The 24,785-nt window shown below is 36.1% G+C and overlaps 1 protein-coding gene across 2 annotated transcripts in view; it reads left to right on the top strand.

Moving 5' to 3' along the window:
• The first annotated feature begins 10,711 nt into the window (after window positions 1-10,711).
• The window catches only part of LOC126210222 (uncharacterized), a 103,216-nt gene continuing 89,142 nt past the window's right edge, over window positions 10,712-24,785 (top strand). Inside the window, exons 1-2 of one of the 2 annotated variants that reach the window (XR_007540629.1) lie at window positions 10,712-10,781; window positions 12,919-13,118. Coding sequence is in view for 1 of the 2 variants with exons in the window: in XM_049939404.1 (XP_049795361.1) it covers window positions 12,271-12,288; window positions 12,919-13,118 (218 nt within the window). In the remaining variant the exon portion in view is untranslated. Of the gene's footprint in view, window positions 10,782-12,243; window positions 12,289-12,918; window positions 13,119-24,785 lie in introns of those variants that run through there. The other variant, XM_049939404.1, reaches the window with a different exon arrangement.

The following is a 24,785-nucleotide window of genomic DNA, read 5'->3' as shown; positions in this document are numbered from 1 at the left end:
CTGCGATTTTCTATAAAACTCACTTCATTCTTTGCACTGATAATATTACTTTTTCCATGACAGTTCAGACTTTGATATTCTTCAATCTAAGAGTAAAGACACCCTAGTTGAGTCATTGAGAGTAGAACTCAACAGACTGTATTCAGTTTAAGAGACTTGCCAGTTGATGACCATTTAGGGAGTGTTCAGTTTTTAGATATTGTTTTTGGTAGTAGTCTCTCTTGGGATTCACACATTAAATAGCTGAGAGAAAGGTTGCCAAGAGTAATGTACTTGTTAAGAAACTTTAAAAAAACATAAACATTTGGTTCATTTAAGATCAACCTGTTCTACTTTTTTAAACAGTATTTTATCCTATGGGCTTTTATTTTTGGGTAGTAGCACTCATGATCAGGACATTTTGGTACTCCAAATGAAGGTTATTAAGATTACCATTGTTTATTGACCTAAAAATATTAACTACCATAAACTTGTACATTTAAACTTTTCTCTCATATACAAAGGGTAACTTACAGTCCTCCATCTAAGACAGAATTTACCCTCTCATGGATTTGGAAATAATATGGCATATTGACATACCTTACTCTATACTATCTAAATCATTGAACAGACGCTCTATCGCAGTGTATATAAGTAGTTACAGTCAGAGCCGACGTCAGTCGGCGAGCAGCAGCGCGTGCAACTGCATGTTCCGAGATGCCTCGCTACAGCAGAAGATATCGACCTTCCCGTCAAACTGTTTATAAGGCCATAGAAGATCTGGAAGTAAGAGTTGCTAACAAAGGATCACAAGTTATTTTGCAAGGTCCATCAGTGTTTTGTGGGTGTATTATTAATTTTACACTTACGCAATTAGATACACATCAAGCTGGCAATGGATGGATTACAGTTGCTGTTGTTCGTTTTGATGGTAATAAAGTGAAAAATGTTACTGGTTTGGAAGCATTCAATGCAAGAGATGTAATATCTTATCGTACTTTTCATGTGGGAGAAGTGTATAATAAAGATTTGGGACTGTCATACTTTGTATCTAACCAGTCATTTTATTTAAGAACAAGGAATCATCGTAAAATAAGTGAACAAGAGTCTGTTTGTATTTGGATGAAAGGTGCAGGAAGATGTGCAAAAGTTCAACTTACTGGAGATGTAACACATTATTATAGAAATTGAAATAAATAATATTTTTGTCATTACTATTGTCTTTTATTTCAAAACCATATTTCATATTTATTCTGATCGGCTAGTTTCTGATCGCAAGACGTACGCTACATTGACCGGAGGCCATAGAGTTGGAACAATGTGATGCAATATACGCTGAGCTGTGACGCATAACGAGGCATCTGGCTCTGGCGCCTTGCCAACGCTCTAGATAGAGCGTTGGCAAGGCGCCAGAGCCAGATGCCTCGTTATGCGTCACAGCTCAGCGTATATTGCATCACATTGTTCCAACTCTATGGCCTCCGGTCAATGTAGCGTACGTCTTGCGATCAGAAACTAGCCGATCAGAATAAATATGAAATATGGTTTTGAAATAAAAGACAATAGTAATGACAAAAATATTATTTATTTCAATTTCTATAATAATGTGTTACATCTCCAGTAAGTTGAACTTTTGCACATCTTCCTGCACCTTTCATCCAAATACAAACAGACTCTTGTTCACTTATTTTACGATGATTCCTTGTTCTTAAATAAAATGACTGGTTAGATACAAAGTATGACAGTCCCAAATCTTTATTATACACTTCTCCCACATGAAAAGTACGATAAGATATTACATCTCTTGCATTGAATGCTTCCAAACCAGTAACATTTTTCACTTTATTACCATCAAAACGAACAACAGCAACTGTAATCCATCCATTGCCAGCTTGATGTGTATCTAATTGCGTAAGGTTGCCAAGAGTAATGTACTTGTTAAGAAACTTTAAAAAAACATAAACATTTGGTTCATTTAAGATCAACCTGTTCTACTTTTTTAAACAGTATTTTATCCTATGGGCTTTTATTTTTGGGTAGTAGCACTCATGATCAGGACATTTTGGTACTCCAAATGAAGGTTATTAAGATTACCATTGTTTATTGACCTAAAAATATTAACTACCATAAACTTGTACATTTAAACTTTTCTCTCATATACAAAGGGTAACTTACAGTCCTCCATCTAAGACAGAATTTACCCTCTCATGGATTTGGAAATAATATGGCATATTGACATACCTTACTCTATACTATCTAAATCATTGAACAGCTATGAAGTGACTGGATATTAAAATGTTCAACAAACTACCTTTAGAGAATGTATTCCCTCCACACGACTTATTTAAGCTCTATTCTATGAGGTTTTGGGATTGTAGCCACAATATTTCTGTTGGCAATCATTCAGCCATTTTCAGACGAGTGTCCATCAATGGTGGGAATAATAGTGAATTTAAAAGATACTGTCGATAATCGAGATGTTGCTAATATACAGTATTTATAAAAAGAATTGAAAAATCTTGTGACAATACTTGAATACATAAGTATTTTAACACCCTGTAGTATGTATGTAAGTAAGTAAGTAAGTAAGTAAGTAAGGAAGACATAAAAAATCTCATTACAGTGAATGAATCTTCAAGCATTCTTAATACAGTTCAATAAGTATGTCGATAAAAAAGAGTTAAATAACAAATTTAACGAACTTAATAAAACTAATCTATGTAATTATAAATAAGGAACCTGAAAAAGCTCTTTCAGATTACTTCTCAAAGACAGATTTAACACTATATGTATATAAAATAAGAAATCTTCCAAATAATATCTGTAATAAAAATCAATCGCATTTCCTTTTATAACCAGAATAAAAATAAATTATTTTATAATTTCTAATATAAATAGAATTCGTTAATCAAAATTTAAACATGTTTGGGATTGAATATAATATTCATTAGGCTTATTGTTTTATTAAAGGACATAGAGTATATACTGATATTAAAATAAATGTTAATGAAAATGTTTAAAAAGTCGAACTCTTTTTAAGACTTCAAATTTGAGTTATTTGAATCAGATAGTCCTGATAGTTTTCGTTTGTTAGATGACAATAGAAATTGTTATGAATGTTACACAAAATTTCACTATGAAAAAAGTTCTTGGATTTTAAGTTTCATTTCCAAAGAATATGTTAAGATGAATTATATCATCGATCTTAATCTTCATAATTAAAATAATAATCTTAAAAGAACAATAATAGATCTGAAATTTTCGTCAGTTATTAGAGAAACAATATGAGGCAATAAACTATTTATATCTTTATTACTTTCAATTAAAAGTTCTAGAATCCATCGAACTTTTCATATGTTTTCTTATACAGTCATTCTTAATTTTATTTTGATCTTTTAAATGATTATTAGACGTTCATAGAGTTGTTTCACATTAGTCTTTATTTTATATTTGCGATGTTATAGAACTGATGGTAAAACTTTTTCATAAATCTAATCTTGAAATTTTTCTGGAAAAGGCGTTTTAGAACTTATAACTAATGTATAAATTCCAGGTTCGATGATAAATTTTGTAAGAGAATGAATATCTGGATAGTTCTACTGCAGGACTATTGAAATTTTCATATTTTTTACGATATTTTTCCTTAACAATTACTTTAATAGCCAGTTCATATCCTAACACATTAGCAACTTGATATACATAAAACTAAGGATTACTCAGTTCACCAAGTATCATAAGAACTTCTCTATTGTTATATTTAAGTTTCTTATTTTTAAGCTTTGGAAATGACTTCATTTCTGTATAGTAAAATTTAGTAATATTTTTCTTTATAAATGGAATGTACATATAATGTGATTTGCCCAGTGTTTAAATGAGAAATAGAAAGCTGTAAGGAAATTAAAATTAAAAAAACTTGCCTTAAAAAAGAGGTTGTATTGGCTGTATACAAAAAAAGAGTGTAAAGAAAAGAATTTATAATAAATAAAAGAAAATTTGAATAATTGGCATAATTAAACACACACTTTTTAAATATATAAAAAGCAACTTAAAAATGTTCTAAATATGTACACAACTGTGGTCATATTACAGGAAAAAAGATGTCAGTTTTCAAAAACATACAGGCAATATTGTCAAAAAGGTGTATTTTTCTGTTGAGAGTTTAATTGTGAAATAAAATAAGGAAAACATACAAAATTAATTTCTCATCAAAATATACTAAGAACTGAACATATGTTAAATTAATTTATACTAGTTCTGGTTAATCTTCTGTGAAATTGTTGTATTCACTTAAGATATCATCTTTATTCATTTCGTTTTTGGGATAATATTCACTGCAACTGTTTAATCCACTTTAAGAAACATAATTATTTCTGTCACTTTCAGGATAATCTTCACTTCAACTGTTTAATTCACTTAAGGAATTATCATTACATTTCATTTCCTAATTTCATGTTTATAAGATCTAATCAAATTTATTTTCTACACAGTTTTATTTTGTTGTTTAAGCAATTTTGATAATTGTTTAAAGTAGTTTCATTTACATGACAAATGCCTTAACCCATTGAGATTTTTTATATTCTTCATCTTCTAATTTGAAAGCTCGATCTGCACCTGAATTTGACATGTTGGTGACTAGTCCTGTCTATCGGCAATCACCAAAGTACACTGTGGCGGTATACACGAAAAAAAAATCTTTCAGGTTTTCTCTTCAAAATAACATAGATATGATATCTGTACAATGCTTGGTTCTTCTACAATAAATAATTGAAAGTGTTGCAAGATTTAATGGACAGCCTGTATTAAAATCAGTGTTTTTTTACCAGTCATATAATGCATATGAAATGATTTTTTGATTTTGATTAATATTAATCCATATTTTAAATACTGTGGAAGATTCCTTTTATATAAAACATACTTTTCTTTATTATCTAAATTTGTTAATAATTTTTCTAAACTTTCAGGTGCTAGTGGTACATCCTTGTAGAAATATTATAATTTTCTAGGATTTCTAAATCGACTTATTGTTTTTACTGTGATTACTGTAATCTGGTAAGTCAATTATTTTTCTAGAATTAAAATAATTTTTCTCTAACGCTCTGAAATATTTAAAAGAAAAAACGGTATAAATGACTGCCGCCCAGATATGAAATATTATTTGATTGTTTTTCTGGTCTAAAGTCAGTCATATATTTATTACTAGATCTGACAGATGTTTTAATACTTTGAGAAACTCCTCCTCGAATTCATATTCAATAAATAAAATCATGTCATAATCCATTAATAACTTTAATGGAAATTTCTGCATCTTTAAGATAGAATCCTAACATAAATGAGGTCCAATAAAATATCAAGAAGGATCGAGTTAATAAGATTAAATTCAAGTATCTCTAAAATTTTCAAAAATATCCAAAAAGATTTGTTATGTAATCATGTATATTCTTCTAATTTTTAATATTAAATTCCTCTTCATTAGAAATTCAGGATTCATTAACTCTTGAACAAATTTTTTTTTGTTTAGTAATTTTGTTTCTTTTATTTTTCTTCCAGATTACATATAATAATACCGATAAATTCCTTTTTCAATCATTAGAGCTAATTTTTCACCTTTGAAATATTTTGAAGTTGTATAAATTATGCATTTTTTATATTAGAAGACAATTTATCAGTGCTGGAGGGCATAAATTTAAAAGTATCCAAAATTCTTGAAGTTAATCCATCTTCAACCGTTTTATTGAAAGAAATATATTTTTGTTTGTTATTTGGAATAGGATTAAAGTCTTTAATATCTTTTGTAAATTCTTTCATTAGGAAATCGATCTCATAATTAACAAATTAAGCAAAAATAAAACGGATTTTTATAATTAGGAGTATAACCTTAATGAGCACTACCTCAGTATTTTGCAGTAAATGGAGATGATCTCTAACTTTTCTTTCTATGTCAGTAAACTTTTCTTCCCAAATAAAACAAGTTTTTGAATTTTAAATATTTATTTTCTCTTCTTTAGAGGATATCAGTCGTGCAACCCATTCATCTTCTTTCTTAATTTCTCTAGATATTTGTCTTGACATTTGAAAGAATTTTTGTGCTGAATCCTTGTAGATGGTTTATAATCACCATTAGAATATTTTACATAATAACTAAAAGAGAATATACATGTTTTCAGTATTTATAATATAAAATTTTTCTGGAGTTGGTTAACAAGCCATATTTCTAAAAGAAATCTGAAATCTTCGTAACTACAATAGGTACTACACTGGATTATCATAAATTATATTTTTTTCAGTTATCTAGGTATATTTATTCGTATTTCTTTATTTTATATGCAATTGCTTTGTGATTGTCTAATTTTTCTTGTGAGTTAAAAAGTCTTAAGCATCTACCACAAGAATAAACTTTCTGTTTATAACTAGTTCTTTGTGCTCTAATAAATATAGACAAATCTTTTATCTAACAATAATTTGAATTTTTTATCTTTGTGCGAAAGAAAGTTTACATGTTCTTTTTCTTTATTTTTTGTATGGTAAAGTGGGTACACAATATTTTTCCATCACAGGCATGAAAAATTAATCGAAGAATTTAATTTTTTCAAATTCTGAATATCTGTTAATTGAATGGGAAAATTAATATTTCAAAAATTGTGTCTATTTCTAGACCGTAATGCTTTATAAACGATAACCCGGTCTACATGCTCTTTTTTTCACGATGTAACTGATCGTATTGAATAAAGGAAACATCATTGATGGTTGTTTTGAATATTGACTTAAGCTTTTTTTTAATTATTTCTGGTAAATCAATGTATGAAAATGCAAATCCTGGAATATGTTTTATTAACACTTAATTCTTAATTATTTATAAATAATAAAGATCAACCAGGTTTATTCTTTTGCATTTCTTTCATATCTGTTTATTTGTTGATGTTTGACTTAAATCTTCTAAAGCTGTATAAAAATTTATTATCTTCATCTTATCTTTTAAAATGACAAAAAATTCATGTTTACTTGAGTCGACCTTCTTTGTATTAAAGTATACTTAAATGTACAGATTACTTCTTCTTTAAATTGATTAAAAATTCTTATGGTAGTGATACATCAATGGAACTTTTAATTTTATAACTTAATTCTCTTGATTTAAGAGCTTCGATTTTTATGTGTATTTATTTATTTGTCTATATTCGTCATCATCAAGATTTACTAAGCTGAGATCTAAAAACATTTTCTGATTACTTTTTGATTAATTTCTTGATGTTTATCAACTCGAAGTATTGGTGTAATTTTTTACGATCCACTATCGTTTTATTAATACCCTTCTTGGGATTTTCGAATGATTCTTGTTTGTTAATATTATACTCTGATTTTTCAGTAAGTTCCAGTTATTTTCGTTTACTACGTTTATTTCTTTAAATTTTCCAATTTACAATTTACTTGGTGTTCTTTTAGAGTATTGTTTTTCAATTCTTTCTAGTTGTTATTAATATATAATTTTGATTTTTCAATAACTTGATTATTTCTTGTTTATTCAGTTTGGAATATTTTTGTTGTTTTGTTTTATTTACTTCATGAATATCTCTTAACGTTCTGTTTTTCAGGTCTTTATCGTTAGTCTTAATATTAAACTTACAATATTCATTATGTTCGAGTAACTCTCGTTTATTAAGTTCAAAAATTTTTTAAAATAATTCCGTTTTACAAATTGCTCGAAGTTTATTTATAGTTTTAAACCTTAAATCATTGTTATAATAAAACTTAATAAAAGTCTTGATTTCATTGAAATTTAATTCTGATTAATTCTTCAATTTGTTTCTTTTAGAAGATTATGTAATTTTCATAATCTAAGGTTGTCCATTTGTTTGTTCACTTTTTTGCGTTATTTATATGTTGAAAATAAGTACTTTATATTTTAAAGCGTTTATGATTCAAATGTACTTGAGAATTTTTCCTTTTATTTAAAGAAAAATAAGATTTTTTATTTTTAACTTTTATTGTTGAAATGCAGATAATGAAAATCTATTGAATGATGTAAAAAGGAATAAGAAAGGAATCTGAGATGCGTTTACTTAATTAACAGAATTGAAAAGTAATTAATGTAAGATTATTTCAAATGCTGAACATTTGTCAAATAGGTGTGGTCAAAAAATTTATTTAGTTTTAAACAATAAATATGAAGTTACTCTTCCTGATTGTTATACTAAAATGTTTTCTGTAAAAAATAAATTGGAATAATGATTAACTATAAATTTATATATAGTTTTATAAAAGAAATTAATTATTATTCAATTCGTTATATTGATAATGAATAAATTTAAATTTTTTTCTTTTTAAAATAAAACAAATAGATTTATTTTATTACATATTATTTTTTTCATTACCTCTTAACCCTGATGAGTTTGTAGTGGTTAATAAAATTTTTTATCATTTACTGTATCACACAATATGATTGAGAAAATTAGCTCTTACGTATTTTACATTTGAATGTTATCCTGATGTTGGAGAAGATATATTCTCATAATTCATAAAACAATTAATTGCTGAAAATGAGAATTATTTATTTAATGTAGATGGGGGAGAAATTTGTATTGTGTATGAATACTTAAAAAAACACATATAAGTTACTTACTCTGACACCTAAAATTGATACATGTTTTTCGATTACCGATTGGTTGAAAAATAACTGTAGCCAGATTTTTCAAATTATATGTAATGGTGTATTTTTAATTTGTTTTTTATTTGTGAAGTGTACAGTTTACATTTAAAGCAAGCTGCTAACAATTGGACCACTTTCGAATAGTCTTAATATCTGACAGAATATTTATGGAACTTTTTTCAGACAGTATTTCATTATAGATAACTGCGTCTTCTGCAAAAGTCTGACGCTACTGTTAATATTGTGTGGAATGTTATTAATATTCATCATGAGCAGAAAGGGTACCAACACACTCCCCTGGGTCGCACCTGAAGTTCTTCTTCATTTGTGACTGATACTTCAGTGAATGTGCCGTCTACTCACTACCAAAAAAGTTATCTCTTCAGTTACAAAGTTCTCTTGATAATGAAACTGAATAAACACATGCTACGTTTTGTTAAACTCACACAAATACAAGTTATTAAGACATAAAATGCCTTCTGTGTCCTTAATTCACAAATTTGTAACGATCACATGGTATGAGTTTCTTTATACCCAGCATGTTACTGATACAACGGAAGGCAGTTGTTTTCGTTCACCACTCCTGGCTGAGGTCACAACCCTGAGGTCTGACGGTTGCATGGCCTTCCCGTCTAGTTGATCCTGGAAAAATTCTTCACTCGCTGACTCAAAGGTGGGTTTTCTTAAGCATGAATTACTTACAGGTGCATCCCTCCACCACTAGCCATACATGCACATTATTGTTTTCTTACCCTGATGTTGGAAACGCTGCTTACGTATTTCGAGATAGCGAAAAGTGAAATTATTTGTATGGGAGTTTCATAGATTTTCTCCGACAAGCTTATAGTGGCACTGATGAAGAAAAAATTAAATTGCCCCACCGATGCTGAATATAGAAAAGGGAATTTCACAGGAATCGCTTAGGAACATTACACATGATAATAAGGGATTATTTGAAAACGACGATGAATACAAGTATGTGAGATGCTGTTCTAGCTCGCATTAGTGCTACATGTAACGTTGAAATATACTGATTGCATTCCAAATCGCATTATGTTATCTAGAATACACCGGAGCTACATTGGAACGTAAGGTTATTGTCTCAAGTGCTCAGCTTTGCTTTTATTTTCATAAGGTTCTGATAGGTTGTAGATGCTGTAAATACACTCATGTTTTACCTATATGATGCTTAATTTTGTAAGCAAGCTTCACACTGTTATGTTTGCGCCTATACGAACACTCTTATATTTATATTTTTATTTGAACAGCGATCAAAAGTAGTTTTAAATCTCTAGAGTCACAAATTTCCGTTGTGTCAATACAGCTGACTGTTTTGCCGTAATATGGACCTAAATAATTTCACATTTTCAATTTCAATATTTTTCATCCAGTTTGTCACTTCAAACGATGGTGCGTTGATCCGTTACAAATAAATGATTATAAGGTGTTGCAAAGTGCTAGAATGATATTCCCTCCGCATTTGTAAGGAAAATTTCCTACTTTAGAAAGTATTTGTTTACCTATGTGATGACACAGCTCATTATTTTAGCATGGCCATAAATGTATTCTTACTTACATAAACAGACGACTCTAGATAGGTTATGTTAGACGAACCACAGCACAGCTTCTGACACTTCGACATCCTAGCGTTACACTCGCATTAGGGATCTATGGTACACGAAAATAAATAAATTAATACAGCAGAATGAGAGAAGATTCACTTATTTGTAAGTTGGTGGGAGAAATGACATCTTGTAAGGAAGTTGAACGACAAGAAGTTTGCATGACAGTGTGCAAGTATGAAAGTATGAAGTACGGTGTTTCCACATGAATGTTGACTTACGCGACTGGAGCAGTGGTTTGTGGGAGGGGGATGAGCATGTAAGAATTTCATGTATGTGAAATAAAATGCCGGCTTTACGAGTAAGTTAGCATGATAGTGTGCAAGGAATGTTCTTTCAAATGATAGTTGACGTATGCGAGTGTTACTGCCGGTTTGGTCGCGTTAGATGTTGTCGTGAAGGGTAGTGCAAGAAATTTCATGTGTATGGAAGCCACTTCAAATAGCTACCGCCAACCAAGCGTGAACGACTTTGGAGAATTGTGCTGTAGTATCTCTGACTTAATGTATCCCGCGGAATAGGATTATTTGAAATTGAAGGTAATATGGATTATTGTATTTGTAGAGTGAATAGTAGCTTGCATTTGTAGTTATTACCGTGAAGATGACCTGGCAATTTACGTCGGGAGCACTTGCCGTGAGTTTTTGAGTTGGTATACCATGAGGGATAGTTTTTGTAAACTAAGTGAGATTAACGTCGTGGTTTCACGTTATCAAATCTACAGTATACTCTCGGAATTAGCTGCAGCATAATGGAAGTGGAAATTTTTGAAGTCTTGTTATGGCGCTACACGAATGTGACATTGTGAAACTAATGCCGTGTTCAATTTCGACTGCCATTTTATGAGCAAATGTGCAAGGTTTAAACGTCAGTGGTGACTGTCATATAGGTTGTTTCTAATTTCTTCTACTTGAATTTGATTTGATTTTCCTTTTAGGCCTGTTGGAGCATTGTAATTGATGTCTTATATACATGTTCTACCAGTATATTGTAGTGCGACTAGTTTCATAATGGTCACTTTTCCAATTTGCAGACTATAAAGTGTGGCGGCACCGTTGAAGAGCCAGTAATGCAAATACTGGTAAGTATTACAGTTCTATACAATCCCTTGTTTACTGCCAGCGTTTGTATGACGGTTTGATTATGTAAGTATGACATCTTCGAGGAAGAATCTTACTTTGAAGTATCCCTTAAACTAAATTGTTACGGTTATCACCCGTTGTTAGTATAAGCGATGTTCGTTTTTCTGCCAGTGCAGAGACAGAGGCATCGGAAACGTGGCTGACTTCTTGCGCTGTTGTAAGAACTTTGATGAAGAAGACATATATGATGGCAAGCACTGGAGGTCCACATTGAGAACATTAATATTATGATGCTACCTCACTAAGAAAGAGCTAATTTAGTTATGAAAAGCCTCTCTCATTGGTAAGTGGAGAGAAAATAAATGATTCTTGCTCATATTTTACAAATTGAACAAATTACCTTTCCTTGGAGTTATCAAATGTGATGTACTTGATATCGTAAAACTCCCTTGGGTCAACAGAAAGGTCCGATCTTACTCGTCGGCTTTGACCCGTGACGTAAGCGTGTTGTGGTGTGTGACGTCATTACGGCGCGGAAAACCTAATACATGGTTTGATGTACTCTTGTTTAAAGAACATGTATACGTAATATGAAGCAATTTGATGAACATATTGATCTGTAGCGTAGCCCACTTGAGGTTAGGTTGGGAGTTTTTTTTTTGGAATGCGGCCGCGGCAGCGGCCGCCTATGATTCGAAAATATTGATTTGACACTAATGAAGCCTGTGGGGGGATGGGGGGGCACTGCAGACTCCCCCCACCGCATAACGACATATTTAGTTTCTCCCCACCCAAAAACCCCCAATTTCCCACGCTTGTCCCGTTACAGTCATTAGGCTTTTTGTGAAACTTGCGTATTTCAGTGTTTACAATACGTATTCGATGTTTTTATATCCGCCATATTGGAATTGTTGTTTATGGTCGTTTCCGCGGTATTTGTGACGTCATGGGTCAAAGCCGACGGGTAAGATCGGACGCTTCTGTATTTCCAGTCCCTTTTAATTTGAAAGCCATTTGATACATTAAAGGAAAAACACAGTAATACAATGACCCGATAATATGAAATTATTGGAGAAGTTTGTGATGTTCGATAGTAGTAAAATTTCGAATAAATTTAGCCCATATGTACCACAGAAAGCTGGAAAGTTCATTAATTACACCTTGTCAGTCCGATGCTAGAGACTACTGATTTTGTGTTAATGTTTACAAAATGGGAACATGTGGAACCAATTTCTGTATCTTCATACTTGCAAGATATAAAACTGATAAAGGAATTAACATTCCAAAACATTATCATCAAAAATGATACTTCTTTTTGTATTTCGAACCAAACCACAAGCGGGACTACATAAAATTTGCAGATGATGTAAATGAGCCAGTAAAGAGAGGAAGTGAGAAATTCGTGTGAAATTTCAGTGTGTCTTACTTATAAGCATGATGGAGATTCCATTCTTAGATACTGAAGTTTTTCTTGTCAGAGCTTCTCAGTGTGAGAGTTTTTAGGCAGTCTTCTTTCACTGAAAAGTAGCAGGCAAGAAATGCTCATGCCAATGTGTGTGTAACCAATTTGATTAATTTATTTTTCGATTTACAGGGCAGCAGGAAAATAACTGATGCAGGATCAAGTGAGAGATATCAGCTTCTGGTTTCTGATGGCTGCCACTTGAACGAGTATGCCTTGCCTGCAAGACATTTGAATGACAAGTTGACGTCTGGAGAGCTGTCGGTCTACTCTATAGTCCGAATGAACCACTTGTTTACATCTATGGTTAAAAAATTAGGAAGGCCAGAAATGTGAGTCCTCATTTGATATTTGTGTTGCTTACTAGAGACATTCACTTACTACTGCATTTTAAGAGCCATAAAATGAATCTTTGGTATGTCATTGGATGGTAAGAATGGAAATGTCAGCTCCTAGTTGACCTAAGACATTGGTTCTCCACTTTTCCTTTCTGTCTTACTGTGATTTTAGGCACATATTGACAATGGGTTTAGTTAATAAGGCAGTGTCCAATTATAACTATTACATCATATAATGAAAATTCATAGAAATAATTGTCAGTTCGGGTTCTAGGCTTAGGAAGAATCCCATAGTCTTCATACACGTCTGTGTCAGATGAAAAGTGTTTAATGTGTAGTAGACAGCTGTTATTATTCAGTCCTTCATGAATGTATAGTCATAACTGCTGCTGAATATGGAGATTTTGGGAGAAGTGGATCCAGTATTTTTTTCTGTTGTGTGCTCCCTGTAAGATTACATTAATAATTCATACATTAAGTAAACTGAAAAATAATCCCTCCAAATTTTTATGTGAAAACTCTTAAAGCTTTTTAACTAAAATAAAAGTTGACATTCGACTTTTTTATTTTTCCTGTCTACATATGTGCAGCCCCATGTCACTAGAGGGCTCAAAATTGTAACATGTTGGTGTCTAAAGTAACTGTTGTTGCATGAAAAACAACATGTTGTAATAAAGTTTAGAAATCAGAGTTCATCCACACATCGCGCGCTCTGTCCTCCAGAATAACTATGCCAGATCACACAAGAAATCTGCAACAATTACATGCCTTGGATTCACTGTCTTCGGTCCCCTCCATACAGTCCCAACTTAGCATCATCCAGTTTTTGCCTGTTTCAGTACCAAGCGAAGTGGTGCAGTGGTTAGCATACTGGACTCACATTCAGGACGACGACTGTTTAAAGCCGCGTCTGCCCGTCTAGAGTTGCGTTTTCCATGATGTCCCTAAATCGCTCCATGCAAATGTAGGGATGGTTCCTTTGAAAGGGCACAGCCGACTTCCTTCCGCATCCTTTCCTAATCTGATGGGACATATGACCTCGCTATTTGGTCACCTCCCTCAAATCAACCAACCAACCAACCAACCAACCTGTTTCAATACTTTTGAGGACTTCACTGTGATAGTGATAAAGTGGTTGCCACAGAGGTGGGATTGTGGCTTTGTCAACATCAAACATTCTACGTCGACTGCATCAGGAAACTGATTGTTGGGAGGAATGTTGGTTGGTTTATTGGTTTAAAGAGGGGGGGGGGGAGGGACCAAACTACTAGATCATTAGTCCCTGGGAGGAATGTGTTTGTCGCCAGGGTGATTGTTGAAAAAAAAATGTTGATATGAAAAATCAAGATGTAGAATGGTAATAACATTTTATGTTGTTGTTGTTGTTGTTGTTGTCTTCAGTCCTGAGACTGGTTTGATGCAGTTCTTCATGCCACCATATAGTAAAGCTGCATGCCCTCAGGGAAAAATTACGGCCGTAGTTTCCCCTTGCTTTCAGCCATTCGCAGTACCAGCACAGCAAGGCCGTTTTGGTTAGTGTTACCAGGCCAGATCAGTCAATCATCCAGACTGTTGCCCCTGCAACTACTGAAAAGGCTGTTGCCCCTCTTTAGGAACCACACGTTTGTCTGGCCCCTCAACAGATACCCATCTGTTGTTGTTGCACCTACGGTACGGCCGACTGTATCGCTGAGGCACGCAAGCCTCCCCACCAACGGCAAGGTCCATGGTTCATGTACTTTTATATATTGCCCTTAACCCCGTAATGTCAAATGTTGTGAATTCGCATCATACCAATGCTGTGCTGATGATTGGAGGGAGGGTTCACTGTTTTTGAGTGCCAGTGCTGGTAGCTGCTGATTCTGCATGAAGCTATCAACGCTTCTGACAAGTGCTGCATTCTCTTGAGTGTTTTGGGTACCTCTAAAGCAACAGAATTTTTGATTTTTATTTTTCATCTAGAAATTTATTCAGACCTTGAGTCAATAAATATTCTTCAATAGGTTAAAAGCAGTTATGCTTTGTGTAAGACCAATGGAAATGAATACAAGCAGAAGCAGCATTCACAGTACAATCACCGTTTGTCAATACCATTTACTTGTAACAGTGAGGAAACCTCTGCAGTGGAGAAAATGGAAGAGAACGTGAAAGAACAAGCACTAATGAATGCGAGTTGTGCGTTACATAACTCATTGGCACCTGGGTTTGTCAGTACAATGCTAGTATAGTCGTGAAGTCAAACTATGAATACAAATAGGATTACATCTACATCTACATCTACATCTATACTCCGCGAGCCACCTTACGGTGTGTGGCGGAGGGTACTTATTGTACCACTATCTGATCCCCCCTTCCCTGTTCCATTCACGAATTGTGCGTGGGAAGAACGACTGCTTGTAAGTCTCCGTATTTGCTCTAATTTCTCGGATCTTTTCATTGTGATCATTACGCGAGATATATGTGGGCGGTAGTAATATGTTGCCCATCTCTTCCCGGAATGTGCTCTCTCGTAATTTCGATAATAAACCTCTCCGTATTGCGTAACGCCTTTCTTGAAGTGTCCGCCACTGGAGCTTGTTCAGCATCTCCGTAACGCTCTCGCGCTGACTAAATGTCCCCATGACGAATCGCGCTGCTTTTCGCTGGATCATGTCTATCTCTTCTATTAATCCAACCTGGTAAGGGTCCCATACTGATGAGCAATACTCAAGAATCGGACGAACAAGCGTTTTGTAAGCTACTTCTTTCGTCGATGAGTCACATTTTCTTAGAATTCTTCCTATGAATCTCAACCTGGCGCCTGCTTTTCCCACTATTTGTTTTATGTGATCATTCCACTTCAGATCGCTCCGGATAGTAACTCCTAAGTATTTTACGGTCGTTACCGCTTCCAATGATTTACCACCTATGGCATAATCGTACTGGAATGGATTTCTGCCCCTATGTATGCGCATTATATTACATTTATCTACGTTTAGGGAAAGCTGCCAGCTGTCGCACCATTCATTAATCCTCTGCAGGTCTTCCTGGAGTACGTACGAGTCTTCTGATGTTGCTACTTTCTTGTAGACAACCGTGTCATCTGCAAATAGCCTCACGGAGCTACCGATGTTGTCAACTAAGTCATTTATGTATATTGTAAACAATAAAGGTCCTATCACGCTTCCCTGCGGTACTCCCGAAATAACCTCTACATCTGCAGATTTTGAACCGTTAAGAATGACATGTTGTGTTCTTTCTTCTAGGAAATCCTGAATCCAATCACAAACCTGGTCCGATATTCCGTAAGCTCGTATTTTTTTCACTAAACGTAAGTGCGGAACCGTATCAAATGCCTTCCTGAAGTCCAGGAATACGGCATCAATCTGCTCGCCAGTGTCTACGGCACTGTGAATTTCTTGGACAAATAGGGCGAGCTGAGTTTCACATGATCTCTGTTTGCGGAATCCATGTTGGTTATGATGAAGGAGATTTGTATTATCTAAGAACGTCATAATACGAGAACATAAAACATGTTCCATTATTCTACAACAGATTGACGTAAGCGAAATAGGCCTATAATTATTCGCATCTGATTTATGACCCTTCTTGAAAATGGGAACGACCTGCGCTTTCTTCCAGTCGCTAGGTACTTTACGTTCTTCCAGAGATCTACGATAAATTGCTGATAGAAAGGGGGCAAGTTCTTTAGCATAATCACGGTAGAATCTTACGGGTATCTCGTCTGGTCCGGATGCTTTTCCGCTACTAAGTGATAGCAGTTGTTTTTCAATTCCGATATCGTTTATTTCAATATTTTCCATTTTGGCGTCCGTGCGACGGCTGAAGTCAGGGACCGTGTTACGATTTTCCGCAGTGAAACAGTTTCGGAACACTGAATTCAGTATTTCTGCCTTTCTTCGGTCGTCCTCTGTTTCGGTGCCATCGTGGTCAACGAGTGACTGAATAGGGGATTTAGATCCGCTTACCGATTTTACATATGACCAAAACTTTTTAGGGTTCTTGTTTAGATTGTTTGCCAATGTTTTATGTTCGAATTCGTTGAATGCTTCTCTCATTGCTCTCTTTACGCTCTTTTTCGCTTCGTTCAGCTTTTCCTTATCAGCTATGATTCGACTACTCTTAAACCTATGATGAAGGTTTCTTTGTTTCCGTAGTACCTTTCGTACATGATTGTTATACCACGGTGGATCTTTCCCCTCGCTTTGGACCTTAGTCGGTACGAACTTATCTAAGGCGTACTGGACGATGTTTTTGAATTTTTTCCATTTTTGTTCCACATCCTCTTCCTCAGAAATGAACGTTTGATGGTGGTCACTCAGATATTCTGCGATTTGTGCCCTATCACTCTTGTTAAGCAGATATATTTTCCTTCCTTTCTTGGCATTTCTTATTACACTTGTAGTCATTGATGCAACCACTGACTTATGATCACTGATACCCTCTTCTACATTCACGGAGTCGAAAAGTTCCGGTCTATTTGTTGCTATGAGGTCTAAAACGTTAGCTTCACGAGTTGGTTCTCTAACTATCTGCTCGAAGTAATTCTCGGACAAGGCAGTCAGGATAATGTCACAAGTGTCTCTGTCCCTGGCTCCAGTTCTGATTGTGTGACTATCCCATTCTATACCTGGTAGATTGAAGTCTCCCCCTATTAAAATAGTATGATCACGAAACTTCTTCACGACGTTCTGCAGGTTCTCTCTGAGGCGCTCAACTACTACGGTTGCTGATGCAGGTGGTCTATAGAAGCATCCGACTATCATATCTGACCCACCTTTGATACTTAACTTAACCCAGATTATTTCACATTCGCATTCGCTAATAACTTCACTGGATATTATTGAATTCTTTACTGCTATAAATACTCCTCCACCATTGGCGTTTATCCTATCCTTGCGGTATATATTCCATTCTGTGTCTAGGATTTCGTTACTGTTCACTTCCGGTTTTAACCAACTTTCCGTTCCTAATACTATATGCGCACTATTTCCTTCAATAAGCGATACTAATTCAGGAACCTTGCCCTGGATACTCCTGCAGTTTACCAATATTACGTTAACTTTTCCTGTTTTTGGTCTCTGAGGACGGACGTTCTTTATCAACGATGCTGATGTTCTCTCTGGTAAGCCGTCAGGTATTTTATCGTTTCGCCCAAGGGGGGGTTCCTCTAACCTAAAAAACCCCCGTGTGCACGCCACACGTACTCGGCTACCCTAGTAGCTGCTTCCGGTGTGTAGTGCACGCCTGACCTGTCTAGGGGGGCCCTACAGTTCTCCACCCAATAACGGAGGTCGATGAATTTGCAACCATTATAGTCGCAGAGTCGTCTGAGCCTCTGGTTTAGACCCTCCACACGGCTCCAAACCAGAGGACCGCGATCGACTCTGGGCACTATGCTGCAGATATTAAGCTCAGCTTGCACTCCGCGTGCGATGCTGGTTGTCTTCACCAAATCAGCCAGCCGCCGGAAGGAACCAAGGATGGCCTCAGAACCCAAGCGGCAGGCGTCATTCGTTCCGACATGTGCTACTATCTGCAGCCGGTCACACCCAGTGCGTTCGATAGCTGCCGGAAGGGCCTCCTCCACATTACGGACGAGACCCCCCGGCAAGCACACCGAGTGCACACTGGCATTCTTCCCCGACCTACCTGCTATTTTCCTGAGGGGCTCCATAACCCGCCTAATTGCAAGCACGTGGTACGATTTTTGCATGACAAGTAGTGTGTTGTTGAATTGCTGTAGAGGAGAGAAGATATTGATTTATGAATGGTTATGCTTGGTGACAGTGGTACTTTTTTGATTGAATTGGAGCTCCAGCCTTCCTAATACATGTTTCAGAACTTTACACATGTGTCAATAGACTATTATCTTGGGCTACTCATTCCAGATGAGCAAAAATTGCAGAGCTGTTTCCTATCTACTGACAACAGTTACAAAAGGTGACTTTTAAAAACTGGTCACAGTCTCACTAGTTGAAAGTATTTCTTTAATGTTTCACATCTTGTGCCCAGTTCACTTTGTTCCTCTTGAATGAAGCAATTAATGACTTTACCTTTTTCTTCACTTAGAAATGTAAGATGTTGACTGCTTTAGAAATTTCCTGCCAAGCAAAATTTCTTTCTTTGTTTTGTGCTGTGGATGCCTGGCCTCCAGCAAACTATGACGAGATTTATATTCTTCTGTTATAATGTGTTTAAAATTAATTGCAACTTTTCACAGTTCTATATGGAGCAAGTGAAGGGAAGTGTAGTTGCCAGCATGTGCTGAGTACACATGCAGGTGACCATAAAGCCAGGCCTATGTGGCAGGCTTGCATGAAAAGCAAGTCGCACAAACTGGCTGATCTGGAGTCTTTCTCAAACGAATTTAAAGAAACTGTTTGGTAATAAACTCTGGTTCTTACACATCTTATAGCTTAATTCATCAGCTTCATGATGAACTGTCTATCATTTCATTAATGGTCATAATTATTGTGCTATTTCGATATTCAGTAAACAGTGCTGCAACAATTTTTTATAAAGTCACTGATTTGCATTTGGTGCATGTTAGGTCATATGTTAATATAACAGAGGGAAACATTCCACGTGAGAAAATATATCTAAAAACAAAGATGATGTGACTTACCGAACGAAAGCGCTGGCAGGTCGATAGACACACAAACATACACACAAAATTCAAGCTTTCGCAACAAACTGTTGCCTCATCAGGAAAGAGGGAAGGAGAGGGAAAGACGAAAGGATGTGGGTCTTAAGGGAGAGGGTAAGGAGTCATTCCAATCCCGGGAGGGGAAAGACTTACCTTAGGGGGTAAAAAGGACGGGTATACACTCGCGCGCACGCGCACGCGCACACACGCGCACACAGACACACACACACACACACACAGACACACACACACACACACAGACACACACACACACAGACACACACACACACAAGCAGACATATTTAAAGACCATTTGGTCTTTAAGGTACAGACTTGGTCTTTAAGGTACAGAGGGTGTACAGAGTTTCAGGGACAGCATAAGGGAACAATTGACAGGAATGGGGGAAAGAAATACAGTAGAAGACAAATGGGTAGCTCTGAGGGATGAAGTACTGAAGGCAGCAGAGGATCAAGTAGGTAAAAAGAGGAGGGCTAGTAGAAATCCTTGGGTAACCATTTGGTCTTTAAATATGTTTGCTTGTGTCTGTATATGTGTGGATGGATGTGTGTGTGTGCGCGCGAGTGTATACCTGTCCTTTTTTCCCCCTAAGGTAAGTCTTTCCCCTCCCGGGATTGGAATGACTCCTTACCCTCTCCCTTAAGACCCACATCCTTTAGTCTTTCCCTCTCCTTCCCTCTTTCCTGATGAGGCAACAGTTTGTTGCGAAAGCTTGAATTTTGTGTGTATGTTTGTGTGTCTTTCGACCTGCCAGCACTTTCGTTCGGTAAGTCACATCATCTTTATTTTAGATATATTAGGTCATATGTTGTCATATATAAAATGTCAATAACAATTTGAATTATTCTTTAACTTGGAAGGATATCACTATCTGTCTCCAATCTCGAGAAAATGAAATGTGTGTAAACCATTCCATCACACACACACAACAGCAAAAGAAGCTAGAATGAATTACTCATTAATCCCTCATATCTCATAAATTATTATAGTGGCGAAGATAGACACGAAGCCCATGCCTACTACAGTAGTACAAGTTTATATGCTAACAAGCTCAGCAGATGACGAAGAAACTGAAGAAATGTATGGTAAGATAAAAGAAATTATTCAGATAGTGAAGGGAGACGAAAATTTAATAGTCATGGGTGACTGGAAATCGACATTAGGAAAAGGAAGAGAAGGAAACATAGTAGGTGAACATGGATTGGGGCTAAGAAATGAAAGAGAAAGCCGCCTTGTAGAATTTTGCACAGAGCGTAAACTAATCATAGCTAACACTTGGTTCAAGAATCATCAAGGAAGGTTGTATACATGGAAGAAGCCTGGAGATACTGACAGGTTTCAGATAGATTATATAATGGTAAGACAGAGATTTAGGAACCAGGTTTTAAATTAAGACATTTCCAGGGGCAGATGTGAACTCTGACCACAATCTATTGGTTATGAACTGTAGATTAAAACTGAAGAAACTGCAAAAAATGTGGGAATTTAAGGAGATGGGACCTGGATAAACTGACTAAACCAGAGGGTGTACAGAGTTTCAGGGACAGCATAAGGGAACAATCGGCAGGAATGGGGGAAAGAAATACAGTAGAAGACAAATGGGTAGCTCTGAGGGATGAAGTACTGAAGGCAGCAGAGGATCAAGTAGGTAAAAAGAGGAGGGCTAGTAGAAATCCTTGGGTAACAGAAGAAATATTGAATTTAATTGATGAAAGGGGAAAATATAAAAATGCAGTAAATGAAGCAGGCAAAAAGGAATACAAACGTCTCAAAAATGAGATAGACAGGAAGTGCAAAACGGCTAAGCAGGCATGGCTAGAGGACAAATGTAAGGATGTAGAGGCTTATCTCACTAGGGGTAAGATAGATACAGCCTACAGAAAAATTAGAGAGACCTTTGGAGAAAAGAGAACCACTTGTATGAATATCAAGAGCTCAGATGGAAACCCAGTTCTAAGCAAAGAGGGGAAAGCAGAAAGGTGGAAGGAGTATATAGAGGGTCTATACACGAGCGATGTTCTTGAGGACAGTATTATGGAAATGGAAGAGAATGTAGATGAAGATGAAATGACAGATACGATACTGCGTGAAGAGTTTGACAGAGCACTGAAAGACCTGAGTCGAAACAAGGCCCCGGGTGTAGGCAACATTCCATTAGAACTACTGACGGCCTTGGGAGAGCCAGTCCTGACAAAACTCTACCATCTCATGAGCAAGACAGGTGAAATACCCTCAGACTTCAAGGAGAATATAATAATACCAATCCCAAAGAAAGCAGGTGTTGACAGATGTGAAAATTATCGAACTATCAGTTTAATAAGCCACAGCTGCAAAAATACTAACACGAATTATTTACAGATGAATGGAAAAACTAGTAGAAGCCGACCTTGGGGAAGATCAGTTTGGATTCCGTAGAAATGTTGGAACACGTGAGGCAATACTGACCTTTAACGACTTATCTTAGAAGAAAGATTAAGGAAAGGCAAACCTACATTTCTAGCATTTGTAGACTTAGAGAAAGCTTCTGACAATGTTGACTGGAATACTCTCTTTCAAATTCTAAAGGTGGCAGGGGTAAAATACAGGGAGCGAAAGGATATTTACAATTTGTACAGAAACCAGATGGCAGTTATAAGAACCGAGCGAGGTGGCGCAGTGGTTAGCACACTGGACTCGCATTCGGGAGGACGACGGTTCAATCCCGTCTCCGGCCATCCTGATTTAGGTTTTCCATGATTACCCTAAATCGTTTCAGGCGAATGCCGAGATGGTTCCTTTGAAAGGGCATGGCCGATTTCCTTCCCAATCTTTCCCTAACCCGAGCTTGCGCTCCGTCTGTAATGACCTCGTTGTCGACGGGACGTTAACACTAACAACCACCACCACCACCGCAGTTATGAGTCCAGGGGCATGAAAGGGAAGCAGCGGTTGGGAAGGGAGTGAGACAGGGTTGTAGCCTCTCCCTGATGTTACTCAATCTGTGTATTGAGCAAGCAGTAAAGGAAACAAAAGAAACATTTGGAGTAGGTATTAAAATCCATGGAGAAGAAATAATAACTTTGACGTTTGCCGATGACATTGTAATTCTGTCAGAGACAGCAAAGGACTTGGAAGAGCAGTTGAACGGAATGGACAGTGTCTTGAAAGGAGGATATAAGATGAACATCAACAAAAGCAAAACGAGGATAATGGAATGTAGTCGAATTAAGTCGGGTGATGCTGAGGGAATTAGATTAAGAAATGAGACACTTAAAGTAGTAAAGGAGTTTTGCTATTTGGGGAGCAAAATAACTGATGATGGTCGAAGTAGAGAGGATATAAAATGTAGACTGGCAATGGCAAGGAAAGCGTTTCTGAAGAAGAGAAATTTGTTAACATCGAGTATAGATTTAAGTGTCAGGAAGTCATTTCTGAAAGTATTTGCATGGAGTGTAGCCATGTATGGAAGTGAAACATGGACGATAAATAGTTTGGACAAGAAGAGAATAGAAGCTTTCGAAATGTGGTGCTACAGAAGAATGCTGAAGATTAGATGGGTAGATCACATAACTAATGAGGAGGTATTGAATAGGATTGGGGAGAAGAGAAGTTTGTGGCACAATTTGACCAGAAGAAGGGATCGGTTGGTAGGACATGTTCTGAGGCATCAAGGGATCACCAATTTAGTATTGGAGGGCAGCGTGGAGGGTAAAAATCGTAGAGGGAGACCAAGAGATGAATACACTAAGCAGATTCAGAAGGATGTAGGTTGCAGTAGGTACTGGGAGATGAAGGAGCTTGCACGGGATAGATTAGCATGGAGAGCTGCTTCAAACCAGTCTCAGGACTGAAGACAACAACAACAACAACAACAACAACAACATCATCTCATAAATGTTTTGAGATATCAAAACAAGGTTTGGCAAATGATAACATTAGGATATGATTAATATGTGAAGCTTTTATCTCTACTCTGATATTCAAGAAACTACAAATTGTTTTTCAAATGAAGTAATGTGATTTTTAAGGACTATCAATAGCTGGTGAACCAAGAATTGCTGTGGGTTTTGTAACAATATAACTGAAGTTAAACATTTATTTTTATTCTGAGAATTTGTTTTTTCATGAACTGTGGACCTTTGTTGCCCTTAGATGCTAGTTTAATTCAGGATTCTGTTGCAGCGTCAACTGCATTAGAATGTTAATCAGATGATATTTATAAACTCTGCTGTGTTTTGGCGAAAGAAGCAACTTTTAACATGGCAACAAGACAAGTTGTGTGTTCAAAACTCGTCATAGTTTTTCATGAACCCTTGTGTCTTAAACTACCTTCTCGGTACGACTGACAGCTCGAGACCTGTCATGTGGTGCAACATTTGCAGTGGCTTCTTTTGTTAGCATTTCAACCTCAGTGAGTGCAGACTTCTTGGTGGTTTTTGCCATGTTGCTTTTTATCAGGGGCCCGTATATTCTCAATCGGATTTAAATGAACGTGATACAGAGGAAGCGTGATTAAACTATGTCTTTTAGCATCAGCCAGTTGGTCGACCTGCTAGCGTGAAGTTTTTGGCTTGTACAGCAAAAAAGTTCCATTAACTTCACCATATTTATATATGTGCTAGTTTCAACCTTTGCTGCATTGTCTTAGTTTTATGCATTACAACAGAATGGTGTGCCGCTTTGTCCGTTATTATTATCAAATTCGGAGGAATATTTTGCAGCAGAACATTATCTTCACAGCTGGTGAACGTGTTCTTGTCAACCACTTTTATTGTGAAACTTGTGTTCAGACATATTACACTGTTGTTATTAATGCAGCACCAAAATAATACATTTGTTCGCAGTACCTAATAACTGCAGTTCACTTAAATGCCAGAAGAAAAGGCTTTGCAAGTAACGCTGGGCGTTTTACCAGCGAACTGCTGGCGGTGTGGTAGGGAAAGGCGGCTCGCCGTTGGTGTTACCTCGGCAATGGCGTCACATCCCCTGCAGCGAGTAAAACATCAATAGTCGC

This window comes from Schistocerca nitens, chromosome 10 (assembly GCF_023898315.1).
Source record: "Schistocerca nitens isolate TAMUIC-IGC-003100 chromosome 10, iqSchNite1.1, whole genome shotgun sequence".
Classification (NCBI taxonomy): Eukaryota; Metazoa; Arthropoda; class Insecta; order Orthoptera; family Acrididae; genus Schistocerca; species Schistocerca nitens.
Note: the sequence above shows the minus strand (reverse complement) of the source record. Positions and strands in the feature narration are given on the sequence as shown.